Source organism: Pistacia vera, unplaced genomic scaffold (genome assembly GCF_008641045.1).
Source record: "Pistacia vera cultivar Batoury unplaced genomic scaffold, PisVer_v2 Contig838, whole genome shotgun sequence".
NCBI classification, from domain to species: Eukaryota; Viridiplantae; Streptophyta; class Magnoliopsida; order Sapindales; family Anacardiaceae; genus Pistacia; species Pistacia vera.
Genome location: NW_022196710.1, coordinates 36,315 through 50,115, shown reverse-complemented (window position 1 = coordinate 50,115; position 13,801 = coordinate 36,315). Strand labels below are relative to the sequence as shown.

Sequence of the window (13,801 nt, the reverse complement as noted above, 5' to 3'; positions counted from 1 at the left end):
TTTGTTAATTAATTGTATCTGTTTAAGATATAACCAATTTGTTCTTGATTATGGATACATAACCTTAACTGCTTACGTGGTTCCAGTTATATTAAAGATAATTAATATTTACTAATGTAATGAATAAGATAGCGATTGAAAACCCTAATAATCGTGGAATGAGATGTACTTAATATGCATGATTAAGCATTGTTTGAAAAGGAAAACTCTAATGTGAACTCCTTTTATCTTTGTATTCACTTTACGTATATTAAATTTGATTAAACATATGGTTGATTAATTTTTGTGATGTTTATATAACGGTCGATGTTTGTACTATGACGAACAAATAGTAATTAATTAAAGTAACAATTGTTCCCAAAATCATTACAAGAGACCCTCATAATAAGGTATTCTTTAAATAAAAATATATATATATATAACATTGGGACTATACTTAATTAATCCAATCCCTAATTTTATTAATGGAATGAGTAAACAACTTTTTCCCACTCAAAAAGTTTCAAAATACCAATTAACTAACCAAAGTTTATATTCTGAAAAATCACCGGCTGATTCTGGCATCGTTATAATCTTACATCATCACCATTCTTTTCTTCTATTATCACTGATCAAAACCTCTCAAACCCTACTCCCGCTGATCGCCAAAAATCGAACGATTTGCAGAACTCATAGTCATCCCTCCCAAGTTAGATTCTGACCAATCCCGACCACCAAAATCTAACCTTCTACCGCCAATATACTCACCAGCATCCCCTCTTCAAAATCCCCAACAGCTTGGATCGATTTTACTCTCCGTTCGTCGACAAATCAAAAAGTGTATTCTAGGTAGTAAAAGGAATATAAACTTTGGAGAGTAAATTGATATTTTGAAACTTTTTAGTTTTAAAAGTTGATTAAGGCAAACCTTGGGTGGAATCAAGAAAACTTGTCAACTTAATCCAAGACACATGCCCAATGCATAATGTCAAGAGAATTATTAAGTGGAGAATTTTTATGAAGAAAACCCATGTTCTCATATTCTTCTATAATCCTTATTTTATTAAGTAATTAAACACGATTAGTGGATCAACGTTGAACCCTAACTAGTTTACTTCCTGGTACAGAATCTATTCTGCATTTCTTATCAAACAAAACATATTTTAATTTCCAAGTACCAACTAACTAACCTAGACTTTTTTTTTTTTTTTTTTAAATTTTATTTCCGACATAATGCAGTTGGATTGGTTATCGAGATCATTTTTAAATTATATTATAGAATAGTAAATTAATAAGCATAAAGTATCTCAAATCGTTCATCTTCATTGACTCATCAGGAAACACTCCTTATCTTGAAAATTTTCCACTTATATAATAGATATTAATTTTGGATTTTTTTTATTTTTTTATTCTTCACAATGTGACAATATTTGTGAATGAAATCAATATATTCTCAATACTAGAGAGCATATTTAAAGTATACTATAAATGATATGATAAATTTATATAATCTCAATCATTTAATTCTAATCACAATATTTTCATCGACGCTGATGACAATCTTGATAAAAAAAATTCCTTCATTTGTTGATGCAATAAGACATTAGTGAACAATAAACATTATACGATGCCATGAAATGTCATCTTTGGCACCTTTCAGCATCAAAGTTTACCTTTCACAATCATTAGAAATCGTATTTTGTGATACAATAAAAAAAATAAAAAAAAGATACTCCAATGTTGTATTATTGGTAGTTGATAATTTAACACTAAATCTGTCTAAATAAATAAGGCATATAATATATAGTTTTGCTGAGATTCATATGTTGGGTAGGTTCACTAATCACTAAATAAACAAATCTTTCTCCATTATCAACGCAATCTCCATTAATACTTTAGAAATAAGTGAAGCCATGAATGGTGTAATCTTTGACTGTCTCTTTGCAACGAACTTAGATTTTTATATATAACCAATTGGTTAATTAATTAATAAAAAAGTTAAGTGGGTTGTTAATTAATTTGGAATCAACAGACAAACTGAAACAGTTCGTTGCATAAGGCATAATAAGGTCCACTGAACAGATTCAATATGTAAGTGGAGTGCAACAAATAATTAATCAGAGTAAATTCAGTTAAGGTTTCTTTTTAGTTAATCCATGAATATATTAATGAAACTCACTAATTAATCATATTTTAGTGAGTAATTAAATATTTAAATATATAAAACATGGGAAATGCTAACAACTTCTGTTACTGTTAGAAATTCATATTCGTTCCAGTTATCTTACTATATTTGGTCAGTTAAACGTTATTCGTTACCCTAGAAAACGAATATGCTTAACAAAAGAATAAAATATTTAATTTTGGATATTTCTCTAAAAACCTCTGTTTAATACACTTTATATAAACTTAATTATATCATAATAAAACAATTAATTTCTGTAAAAGTATCTCATATTATAGACTTTTGATCATGAAAATGGGCCTGCAAAATATAGACAAGATTTTGAAAATTATTTCGTGAGAAGCTTTGGAGAGACAAGTATATATATCTATTGAAACCTACTATGTATTAAATAAAACAAAAAATATTTGTTTTTTATTTGGATTTGAAAATAATTTTCTAAAGGAATTTGTTTTAATAACTGGCGTGTATGAGTCAACTTACCCGCAATAAATTATAGGCAAAGATACTATTTATAAAATCATCTTGATTAAATATCTTTTTTAAAAGATTTTTATATCCTTTATATTAAAATAAGGAATTACATATATAGGGGTACACAAAATTACCATAATTTAATTTTGTGTAGTTTGAATTAGATCATAGAAATGAAAAACCCTAATTACATTTAAGAGATTAATCCCTAAAATCTAAATTTAGACATGAAGATTAATTAGTGAATTAATATTAAGTTGCAGATTAACCTTAAGTTTCACATGTTAATTAAACAGCCTGTCTTACCTTAAAAGATGTGAATGAACATTATGTTATGGTTGGTCACAGTAATGGCTTAGCTATGAGAAGTAATTATGTGACCATATATTAAAAAGAGCCAAAAAAAAAAATTGATGGTTGGCTTTGATATATATAAATAATAATAATAATTTCAAAAAAAATTAAATTTGATGTGTATGTCTAATCAAAACAAGAAAACTAAGTATATTTAGGTGAGACATTTGTGAAAATTGATTAATGGATTATCAATTAATTTCTGTACACAACTTGCCTTTGATGATTCCTTTACTTTTATTGCATGCTTACCCTTTAAAGGCAAATTATAAATGTCATTTAATGACTCTAAATTCAATCCATCTGACAACTAGCGGTGAGCATGGGTAAAGGGTAGAATCGGAATCGGAATCGACCCAAATAAAGTCGATTCCGGTTCCAAATTTTGATGAACCGGCCTTATGCAGGTTTGGGTCCGATTCCACCACTTCAGGAACCAGACACAAAATCAAGAACCGGACCCAGACCTAGAACCGAGGTCTAGGTATCTAGATTCTGGAATGTATTTGTAATTTTTATAAATTATAGGGGTGTGTTTATAATTTTTAGGAATATATTTGTCATTTTTTAGACTATCAAGGGGTATGAAAATTTACAAGGTGCCCGGAACCTTTGATTCTAGGTATCCAGGAACCAGAACCAATCGGTTCCTGTTCCTTAGAATTGGGTCGGGTACCCGAACCCGCTCACCCCTAGACTGGCAACCCATTAAGTTATAAGAATAAATTCTATATATTTAGAGGATTTATTGAATAAATTTATAATCAAATAAAGAATAAAATCTAAATTATATTGAAACAAATTGATTATGATCAATTAAAATCAGAATTGTCCCCTCATAAAAAGTTGGGGGGTATGAGTCTTTATAGAAGTAATTAGTATATAATTCAAAAGAAATAAAATAAAACCATATATTTGGTAAAATAATGAAGCACCTAATTCTCTCACTAATGATGTTTACACAATGATTAATTAGTTGATAATGTGAAATCTTGTTAGATTATGATCATGTTGAACAAAGGTTGTTGTTCTTGATTATTATTATTAGTTATATAATTAAAGTAAAAAACTATGATTAAGGAGAGCTTAATTTCTCAATAACCAAATTGAAATATAAAAATTGGGACATTAAAGAGACAAGAATTTTTTTATAAAGATTCATACATATGGTCAAATAAATCAAATGTTCTAATTTCTCTATCTAATGATGTAGATTTTTTTGTTTATTACAAGTGGTAAGATAAACAATTATTTTTTAAATAAAAAAAAAGGAGACAAAATAATCATTTCTAAAATTGAAAGAAATTAAATAATAAAACATTAGACCATTTAATATTTTAATGGGAAATTTCTATGAATGTTATGAAAAGCAAGTGGTTATAATGACTTTAGCTTTTTTTTTTTTTTTTTTTTTGGGGGGGGGTGATTGAGGTAGGGTCAGCTTACAGCTCTTTGTCTAATCTTTCGGAACTTTAAAGTTAACGACCAAGTAAACCTTATCATACTCACCCTTATTAGTAATTAAAGAGAATTAAATTCTAAATCTTTTGACTCTTAAGTAATACATCCAAAAATCTTTATCGTCTCATTTGATTATCTAAAAATGGTTAATGCACTCTAGTTATCTCTCCTTTTTTAACTTTACTTTTTTTAAGGAGGGATAATTAGTATTGTGAAATTTTAAATATTTTGAATTAAATTATTAAAAATAATTGGAAATTTTATTTAAATTAAATGATAAATTGAAAAGAAAAATGAAAAGAAAAAGAAATGTTAGAAGGGAAGTTGATTAGCGAGTACAGACAAAGAAACATGATCACATGGATGTCTGTCTGGTGGGACCCAAATTTTCCAAAGTTGACTTTCGGTGCCCTTACAACTCAACACGTGTCATATGTCATCCCCACCACTCTTTTCCTGCACCTTCCACCACGAGCTCCTAGTCCTCATGGGCTTCCGAATTTTGATCCGCTGTTTAACCCTGCATCACATCATGTGTATTCAGTAACCTGGCAAATGGGTTTAGACCCGCGGGTTGGCCCGTATTCGGGTAAAAAATACAAGATATGGGCTAAAATATTATACCCAATTTTTTGGACCCGTACCGGCCCGGCCCGTACAACTGACGGGTTATACGGGTGAACCCGCGGGCACCCGTTTTTCAAAGGAATCCCTAATTTTACTTTTTATCACGCCATCTCTCATTTTTCACTCTCAGTCTCAGTTACTCTATGGCGGCCGCATCTCATCTCTCAACTCTCAGCAACTCAAGTATCCTTGTCGGCTCATCTCCTCTCTCTGACGCTGGTAAACATTCGAGTGCTGCAAGGAATTAGCAGAAGCAGTGGGTGAAGATAAATGTTATTCTGGTTCATAACTTTAATTTTGTGTATTGGGTTCTTGAATTGATAAACGTATGGCAGTAGAGAACGTGACTAGGTTATTCTTGCCAGTTCTTTTTGATTGCTTTGCAGCAGGTGCAGAGAAGATAAGAGAGAGAGTAAGGAATCGGTTTTCCAATACGTTTTATTGAAAGCTCTCTAAAACCCCAACTTTGATTTTCTTTCTATCTATCATCTGATTCTGATCCAATATGTACTTTGGTTTGTCTCTTTCGTGTGTCCACTTACTTTGTTAAATTGATGGGCGAAAAGAAAACACATTGATAGCCTTCAGCCCTTCACCTAACTGTCTATCATCTTCTGCATTTGCATTTGTTTCTATCCATCATTTTGATTCTTGAGCTGATCTTCACTATCATAAAACCGCTGCTGAGAATGGTTACTGATGTGTGAATTGAAACGCGATACATTTATGAGTATTTGGTTTAGAGTATCATTTCAATTTCTTTTCTTTTATGATAAATATATAAAAGTTTCAATCTCGGTATGAAATTTTGATGAAGTTCGTTCTCTCTCTCTCTCTCTTGGGTCCACAATCGTAATTGATCTGTGCAACTTCTGAAAGCGCGCATCTGTGCAACTTCTGTTAGGGGTGAAACTGTCAAAACCGAAAGCTGGAGAGAGAAAAAACGGTCCACCCGCGGGTCCATCCGTACCCGTATAGGGTAGGTCACGGGTCCAAAATATTTGACCCGTATAAATCCATCCGTATAAGACTCGTACCCGTTTTATCCGTACCCGTTTTACCCGGCCCACCCACCCGTTTTGCCAAGTCTAGTATTCAGTATTACTTCCTTGTTCTATATGTCGACATACAACTCCAATTTCTCTAATATTATTATTATTTTTTTTTCATCAAAATTATCATTCAATATTACATCCAAAAATAAAAATAAAAATTTTTCAAAAAAAATTCTCAGTCAACAACTTTAATAAAATTATTTGTTATTTTATTGTTTATATGCAACATCGCAATTTTAATCAGACTATTTATTAAATCAGTAGGTAAATTGATTTAAATAAATATGACTTAATTTTTTAACTTAATTTGTTTAATAATATTACTAGATATATACAATAATATTTTTTTAAATAATTTTCTATAATATTGAGTTAGTATAGTAGAAGAAGAAAATAAAATTAAAAGAATCGAAGTAAAAAAAAAATGGAAATCAACTATTAGTTCTGTTGATATTTTCGGGTCCACCCGAATCCATTATTGCTTAATGTGACGAGACACCGGGCCCATTACCATAATAAAAAAAAAAAAAAATTAAAACCTCAGAGGTATGAAAGCGACCAGGTACTCAAAATCACACGCTTCCCGTCACGTACTGTCACCTACTTGGACAAATCGTAACCGCTGTTTTACAAAACGTGTCCATCTGGGAGTGGTTCCATTATACTGCCGGCCACATTTCTCCTTTATATAAGCTAACTAAACAAACCAACTGAAGCTACAGGTATTGTGTTAGAAGTCTTGGACTTGGTCACATATAATAAAAAAAAAATGTCACCGGAAAATGTTAATTGTTTGCCGGAATCCGACGTCAAATTGACCTTGGGATTGCCGGGCAGTGGACGCATTCCGTCGAAACCCGGGATGAAACGTGGGTTCTTGGAAACCGTTGATCTAAACCTTGAGCTTGATCAAGAGGTTGCAGCTAAACCTCCTGCGGCAAAGTAAGATTTTTGACATTTTATATTCATTTCATGCATTGATTTTATGGTAAAGTTGTGAAATTTATGCCAAAGTTTAAATTTTTGTGATGATAATAGGGCGCAAGTGGTGGGGTGGCCGCCGGTGAGGTCGTTCAGGAAGAATGCAATGAAGAGTTGCAAGTATGTGAAGGTGGCTGTGGATGGAGCTCCTTATTTGAGAAAGGTGGATTTGGAGATTTACAGTAGTTATCAGGAACTGTTGAACGCTCTTGAAGAAATGTTCTCGTGTTTGACCATTTGGAATTATTTGAATGAGAGGAAGATAATGGACAATGTAAACGGAATGGAATATGTTCCAACTTATGAAGACAAGGATGGCGACTGGATGTTGGTTGGAGATGTGCCATGGAAGTAAGTTTAAAAAGTTATTTAGATTGAAAAGATTCGATTGCTTTAAAGTTTTGTTTGATTTGTTCTTGATATTGATCTTTGATCCTTCTTGTTTTTTTTCAGAATGTTTGTTGAATCGTGCAAGCGTCTAAGGTTGATGAAAAGCTCAGAGGCAATTGGATTAGGTAGTTTTATCAATTAATCTACTATACATTAATCAGTTATTTTTTTTAATCTAAGAGGAAATGAATGAGAATGTTACTGATTTTTTTTCTGTTTTGTTGATATGCAGCTCCTAGAACACCTTCAAAGAACTCTAGTACAAGTTGAAGGATTAAACACTAATTCTTGGGAGTGACAGTTGCTGTACAGTAGAGATCATCAGGCTTTTATGGTTTCATTTCGATACGAATCCCATTTGTTTTTGTGGGAGAGTTTTGATTAGAAATACAGATTGTTAGCAAAATAAAAGATCCTTAGCTACCTGTAATTACCAGAAGCTGCAGTGTAGTTCTAATCTAATGCATGTGAATTTGTTTCTGGACATCTTAAATTTAATGTTCAATCAAATTTTCCTTTTACAATTTATAGTTAGAGAACTGGAAACAAGTTTAAATCTAAGGAAGCTGATGGGATTTATTGAATCTTAAAAGTACTTGAAACTTGATCTCATGTGGAAGGGAACTAATTAAAAAATAATCTGAACAAGATCTAATGATGAAGGTAAATGTAAATGAACTGAAAATTTTGATTATAGATTTGATAAGTAAAGGTAAAGAAGTTCCTAATTTAAGATATCATAGTGGTTTCAGGATCTGTAGAAAAAATTCATCTTTAATCATATAGAAATTCCATGATACGTTTCTGAGTGGATTTCATATTGATTTCAAGGCCATGAAAGGAAATTTCCTGTGTCTTTCTCTGTATATAATTACATTTCTTGTTGCTGGTTCAAAAAGAAGAGATTTATTTGGTTGCTAAATACTAATAGAAATATAGAGGTCAGAGAGAGCAGCATAAGCAATATGCTTCTTCAAGAATAATCAAGAATTTACCCAGAGGTAAATTCTTTTCAGCCTTCATTTGGTTCACTAAATTTCACTTTGCTATCCCCGGAAAAATTCCCCTGTAAGTTAGAAAACATTGATGGATGTGGTCGATGATAAGTATGCAACATGATTACACAGCTAAGGAGAATATTAAGATGGGGCAATAGTGCAGACATTTTAAGTTTATCTGAGGAAATATTGGTCATCATTGGAGTTGTATAATTCAAGGACATCTGAGGTGGTGAATACTCAAATGGGTGTTCATTATTTTCTTATTTTACAGTGGCTTGATCATCATTGTTGAGAATGATCCGAGCACATTCCCTGAAGCCTGAAGCTATACAGTATACCCTTTTTGGACCGTGGTTTGAGGATTGGGAGAAATTTGAATAATGTGTTGAAGGGCCAGCAGAACAAATGAAATTAGTAGAGGATTTTCTTCAACATTTCTTTGCTTAATTTTTGGGCTGAAGAATTGTTTTTTTGGCAATTCAAATGATGTTGAAAGAGCATCATACATGCATTTAATGCCATTGAATTTGATACATGACTTGAATATGAATTAAGCTTATTAGTTTGAATTGCTATAATTCGGTAACTATGGTCAACTTGGCAGTGGCAGATGGTGATACCATGATGTCTAACAAATTCAGAAGTGACGTTGTTGTCTCTCTTTGATGGGAACCCACTCCACGTCTACGCCAGCCTCTTTGCCCTTTAGGTAACTAGGCTGATCCCTTTTCCTCAGGCCTTCATGCCCTTTCTCGAGACAGCAGCCCAAGGTCAGCCTACCACATAGGCGACGTCCACCAATTGGAAGGAACCCGCTCCAACAACTCAACAATTGGGCTGGACAATAAGTCTTTTATAGACTTAGGTAAAACTCTCCTCAGAAAATTGGTTTGTCAAAAAAGAGTGTCCAAGCCATTTATAACCCTCATACCCACCATTTTTCCTTCTAATATGGGATCTTTAACACTCTTTCAATTCTGTTGGTTTGAATACATTAACAAATTCTTTGACAATAATTTTATTATATGGTTCGATCAATCTCAGTGTGGGATGTGGTTTTGTCCCTATGCGACCTTAATTTCTCTGTAGATATTCTCTTTGTTGGACAGGTTTTAACATCTTATCTCAATGTACTTTTTCTTGGTTGCTACAATCTGATGCTATAGGTTGAAATCTCCTGGAAATCATCCATGTTGAGGCAGGAAAGTAGAAAGAAAACATAATCCGAATCGCGAATTACCAAAGTTCGCCGTACTTTTGCAACTGAAACAAAAGTTGTAGAATTCATATGCAAGTTGTTTGGACCCTTTTTGTCCATGATCTCTTTCTGGGAAAGGCCTGAAATTGCCATTTTTTACACATTATTGAGTATAAAAGCTTGAGTTGAGGTAAATTTCTATAACATCACCTGAAGATGTTGCATCACTTGCCATTGTGGCCCTTCAACCTTTCATTCTGGTCCCTCTCTTAAAGCATTTATCCTTAACCCAAAAAAAAAAATGACAAGTCCTTGAACAGTCTCAATGCAGATCCCAGATTGCTGTTAAGAGGATCAACAAGTAAAAAACTTAAAGACTGAAAATATGAATGTTTGTTACACTGCGACTGTTTTGACTCTTAGCTAACTCAACTCCGATGATTGAAACCGCCACGCCACCAACTACAAACGTGAATGTGTCCTACAATTCAAAAGTGAAGATAACTCTCCTTAAGAAATTTAAAGCCACCATGTGGCATGGCCTATTGGTCACGTTTCTAATAGCTGGACTTGTTGATGACCACTCAATACTGCAGAGATAGAACTTGTTTCAATTATATTTCTAAAGTGATAAAGATAAAGAGAGGGGGGGGACCTCCCTTCCACTAACTACCACAATAAATAGATACAGACAGACAACAAAAAATTTGTCCATTGAAAACAACCCTTTACCCTTCAACTTGATCTCTTACTGCTTCCTTCCCTTCACTGCCTATAAATTTTAGTATACTGTATTCTCCTTCTGATATAATTTTACATCATCAACCTGCCCTTTTAACCATGGATGCTCCTTCGGATCAAGAGATGTCATATGCAGATCATATCAAGAAGCGCCACGAGGAGAAAGGCTGCCTCTATGCCAGGTTAGTTTTTACACCTTTAAATTTTGGTATTTTCTGCTTTTAATTTCTTTGCGACTTCATATTATACTCAATTCGTGTTATGTTTTGATACGCAGTTTGTTCGCGATGTGCTGCTGCTTTTGCTGTTTTGAAAGCTGTGAGTGCTGCTTGGAAACTATCTGCTGTTGCTGCGCCTAACTGGGAAATTCTGAGACGTTATTTCAGTGGTTCTGTGTTTGATGTTTATATGTTATTGTGTGAATTGTTGTTCAAAGTAGAAAGTATGTGGACAAGCGGTATTTGTCTCATTATTTTTAGTGTAAATCTGGTTTCATTCATGTGTACTCATTTCAGTTTCTTCACTTGTGTAAATTGAGCTTCCCCATTACTTGAAATAGAAGTTTGTTCATCCCAATATTTTGCAGCTTCCTCTTAATCTTGAGGTCCATTAAACATCCTACAAACTCAGAGGATCAGGTAAGCCATAATTTTGTTGTGGTAGGTTACCTCAATGTTTGAATTTAGGAATTCAAGAAAGGAAGCGAACCTCTTTGATCATCGGTCAACCTCTTAGGGTTTTTCCTCTTTATTTTTGGTAGATAAACATTTACAAATTATTCTTTTACTTAAAAGAAATAAATTATTATATTTAAGGAAAAGAACATATCTATTAATCATAGCGAGTAAGACATTAGAATTAGAATTATATAATATCACCATTTATGTGGATTTTTTAATTGGTTTATTTAAGTTTTCTGGACACTTAAAATAATTGTAGTTTAAATAGTTAATTATATAAACCTCCCCTGAATCTTCAACCTTTCACAGGTGCGTAGAAAAAGATCATTAGGTTTGTCGGCAATTTTTTGTTTTAAAGTTAATTGAGGGAAGGGTATAATAGACATTTAAATCAGATTACTAAATCATATATTAAATATTTCAAAATAATAATAAACTTTAAAAGAGGTATAGGACGATCATAGATATTTAGGATGATCATAGATATTCAGGACCACGATTATTTTTTCTTTAAAAAAAATATTATTGAATTTCAATCTACAAAAAGTAATATTTTTGAAAATATACTTTTAATTATTTTTTTCAGTTTTTTTCTTTGCAAACTCTCTTCTCTCAATTAATTTAACATCAAAACTTGATGATAGGAGCTATAAGTGGCTAATTATGGGTGCAAATGTCAATTTTTTACGTTGAAGGTAGTGTAACAACAATAACCCTAATGGAGCCTTAATGAAAATTAAAGGAGTGGGGTGTTTATGTTAATCTAATGATTTTTTTCTATGCATTTATGAAACATTGAAATCTAAAGAGAGGTGTGTGTAATTAACTCTAGTTTAAAAATCAAAAAGTTGAAAATATAACAAAGAATAAGTAACTTGTTTTATTTGATGGAACAAAAGTATGAATCAAACTGGAATTATTGGGCGAGCAAGTAATGGAGATTCAGCCCACAACGGTATCAAATAAACTAACCAAAACGACAACAGATAGACATAAAATAGATAGTGTGAACTGTGAAGTGACCACGTTTAGGAGAAGAATCGAAAAATGAAAAAATTCGGAAGCCACTCTATCAGAGCCAGGTTTCGATCCTGGGACCTGTGGGTTATGGGCCCACCACGCTTCCGCTGCGCCACTCTGATTGTTGATTTTTAGATTACAAATTATACTATTTGTACTATACAACAAGCTGAAATGAATATTCACTCTTCCTGACGCCAGATCCCAAAATATGAACCATTTTCTTTTACAATTGAACAGAATATTAATAGTAGAAAGCGAACAATTTTCTTTTACAATTGGAAATAAATACCATACATCACTGTACAAATTGCATTTACATTGATTTCTCCTTATTTTNAAAGGTGCGTAGAAAAAGATCATTAGGTTTGTCGGCAATTTTTTGTTTTAAAGTTAATTGAGGGAAGGGTATAATAGACATTTAAATCAGATTACTAAATCATATATTAAATATTTCAAAATAATAATAAACTTTAAAAGAGGTATAGGACGATCATAGATATTTAGGATGATCATAGATATCTGGGACCACGATTATTTTTTCTTTAAAAAAAATATTATTGAATTTCAATCTACAAAAAGTTATATTTTTGAAAATATACTTTTAATTATTTTTTCAGTTTTTATATTTTTTTTCTTTGCAAACTCTCTTCTCTCAATTAATTTAACATCAAAACTTGAGGATAGGAGCTATAAGTGGCTAATTATGGGTACAAGTGTCAATTTTTTATGTTGAAGGTGGTGCAATAATAAGAGTAATACTACACATACATCATTTTCATACAATATTTCTCATACAACATTGTGTGGCAAGATATGATTGACTAATTTAAAATTAAAATTAAACTTTCACCTAATCATATCTTGCTACATAATATTATATGAAAAATATTGTATGAGAATAATGTATACATAGTATTTTTCGTAATAATAATAACCCTAATGGAGCCTTAATGAAAATTAAAGGAGTGGGGTGTTTATGTTAATCTAATGATTTTTTCTATGCATTTATGAAAAGTTGAAAATTAACTCTAGTTTAAAAATCAAAAAGTTGAAAATATAACAAAAGTATGAATCAAAGTATCAAACTGGATTGGGCGAGAAAGTAATGGAGATTCAGCCCACAACGGTATCAAATAAACTAACCAAAACGACAACAAATAGACATAAAAAAGGTAGTGTGAACTGTGAAGTGACCAAGTTTAGAAGAAGAATCGAAAAATGAAAAAGTTCGGAAGCCACTCTATCAGAGCCAGGTTTCGATCCTGGGACCTGTGGGTTATGGGCCCACCACGCTTCCGCTGCGCCACTCTGATTGCTGATTCTTAGATTACAAATTATATTATTTGTACTATACGATAAGCTGAAATGAATATTCACTTTCCATGATGCTAAATCCCAAAATATGAACCATTTTCTTTTACAATTGAACAAAATATTAATAGTAGAAAGCGAACAATTTTCTTTTACAATTGGAAATAAATATCATACATCACTGTACAAATTGCATTTACATTGATTTCTCCTTATTTATTTGCCTTTTAATAACAAATGACTAAGCACATTACATATCCTCCTAAGGAACCAAAATTGACTTTCACATAATCATAAACTCTTAGAAGGCGTTTAGTTCAGGAATGTTAGATTACTGAAAA

The 13,801-nt window shown here is 32.0% G+C and overlaps 2 protein-coding genes and 2 non-coding genes across 4 annotated transcripts; 2 read left to right on the top strand and 2 right to left on the bottom strand.

Annotated features, from left to right (window-relative positions):
* The first annotated feature begins 6,870 nt into the window (after positions 1–6,870).
* LOC116118131 (auxin-responsive protein IAA17-like) lies at positions 6,871–8,020 on the top strand. The gene is made up of 4 exons (XM_031404098.1): positions 6,871–7,077; positions 7,174–7,467; positions 7,570–7,631; positions 7,739–8,020. Exons 1-4 carry the CDS (start codon positions 6,905–6,907, stop codon positions 7,774–7,776), a joined length of 567 nt encoding a protein of 188 aa, XP_031259958.1. The 5' UTR covers positions 6,871–6,904; the 3' UTR covers positions 7,777–8,020.
* A 2,385-nt stretch (positions 8,021–10,405) lies between these two features.
* Positions 10,406–11,031, top strand: LOC116118147. The gene is made up of 2 exons (XM_031404122.1): positions 10,406–10,628; positions 10,724–11,031. Exons 1-2 carry the CDS (start codon positions 10,550–10,552, stop codon positions 10,981–10,983), a joined length of 339 nt encoding a protein of 112 aa, XP_031259982.1. The 5' UTR covers positions 10,406–10,549; the 3' UTR covers positions 10,984–11,031.
* Positions 11,032–12,196: 1,165 nt separating this feature from the next.
* On the bottom strand, positions 12,197–12,268 carry TRNAM-CAU. The gene has a single exon. It is a non-coding gene; the product is annotated as a tRNA-Met (tRNA).
* A 1,122-nt stretch (positions 12,269–13,390) lies between these two features.
* On the bottom strand, positions 13,391–13,462 carry TRNAM-CAU. The gene has a single exon. It is a non-coding gene; the product is annotated as a tRNA-Met (tRNA).
* Between the last annotated feature and the right edge of the window lie 339 nt (positions 13,463–13,801).

What these genes read in the sequence shown, in the direction of transcription:
- LOC116118131 (XM_031404098.1), top strand. Translation starts at nt 6,905, where the DNA reads ATGTCACCGGAAAATGTTAATTGTTTGCCGGAATCCGACGTCAAATTG. An exon ending in GCTAAACCTCCTGCGGCAAA is followed by an intron (nt 7,078 to 7,173) that starts GTAAGATTTTTG and finishes TGATGATAATAG; the next exon opens with GGCGCAAGTGGTGGGGTGGC. An exon ending in CTCAGAGGCAATTGGATTAG is followed by an intron (nt 7,632 to 7,738) that starts GTAGTTTTATCA and finishes GTTGATATGCAG; the next exon opens with CTCCTAGAACACCTTCAAAG.
- LOC116118147 (XM_031404122.1), top strand. Translation starts at nt 10,550, where the DNA reads ATGCTCCTTCGGATCAAGAGATGTCATATGCAGATCATATCAAGAAGC. An exon ending in AAAGGCTGCCTCTATGCCAG is followed by an intron (nt 10,629 to 10,723) that starts GTTAGTTTTTAC and finishes TTTGATACGCAG; the next exon opens with TTTGTTCGCGATGTGCTGCT.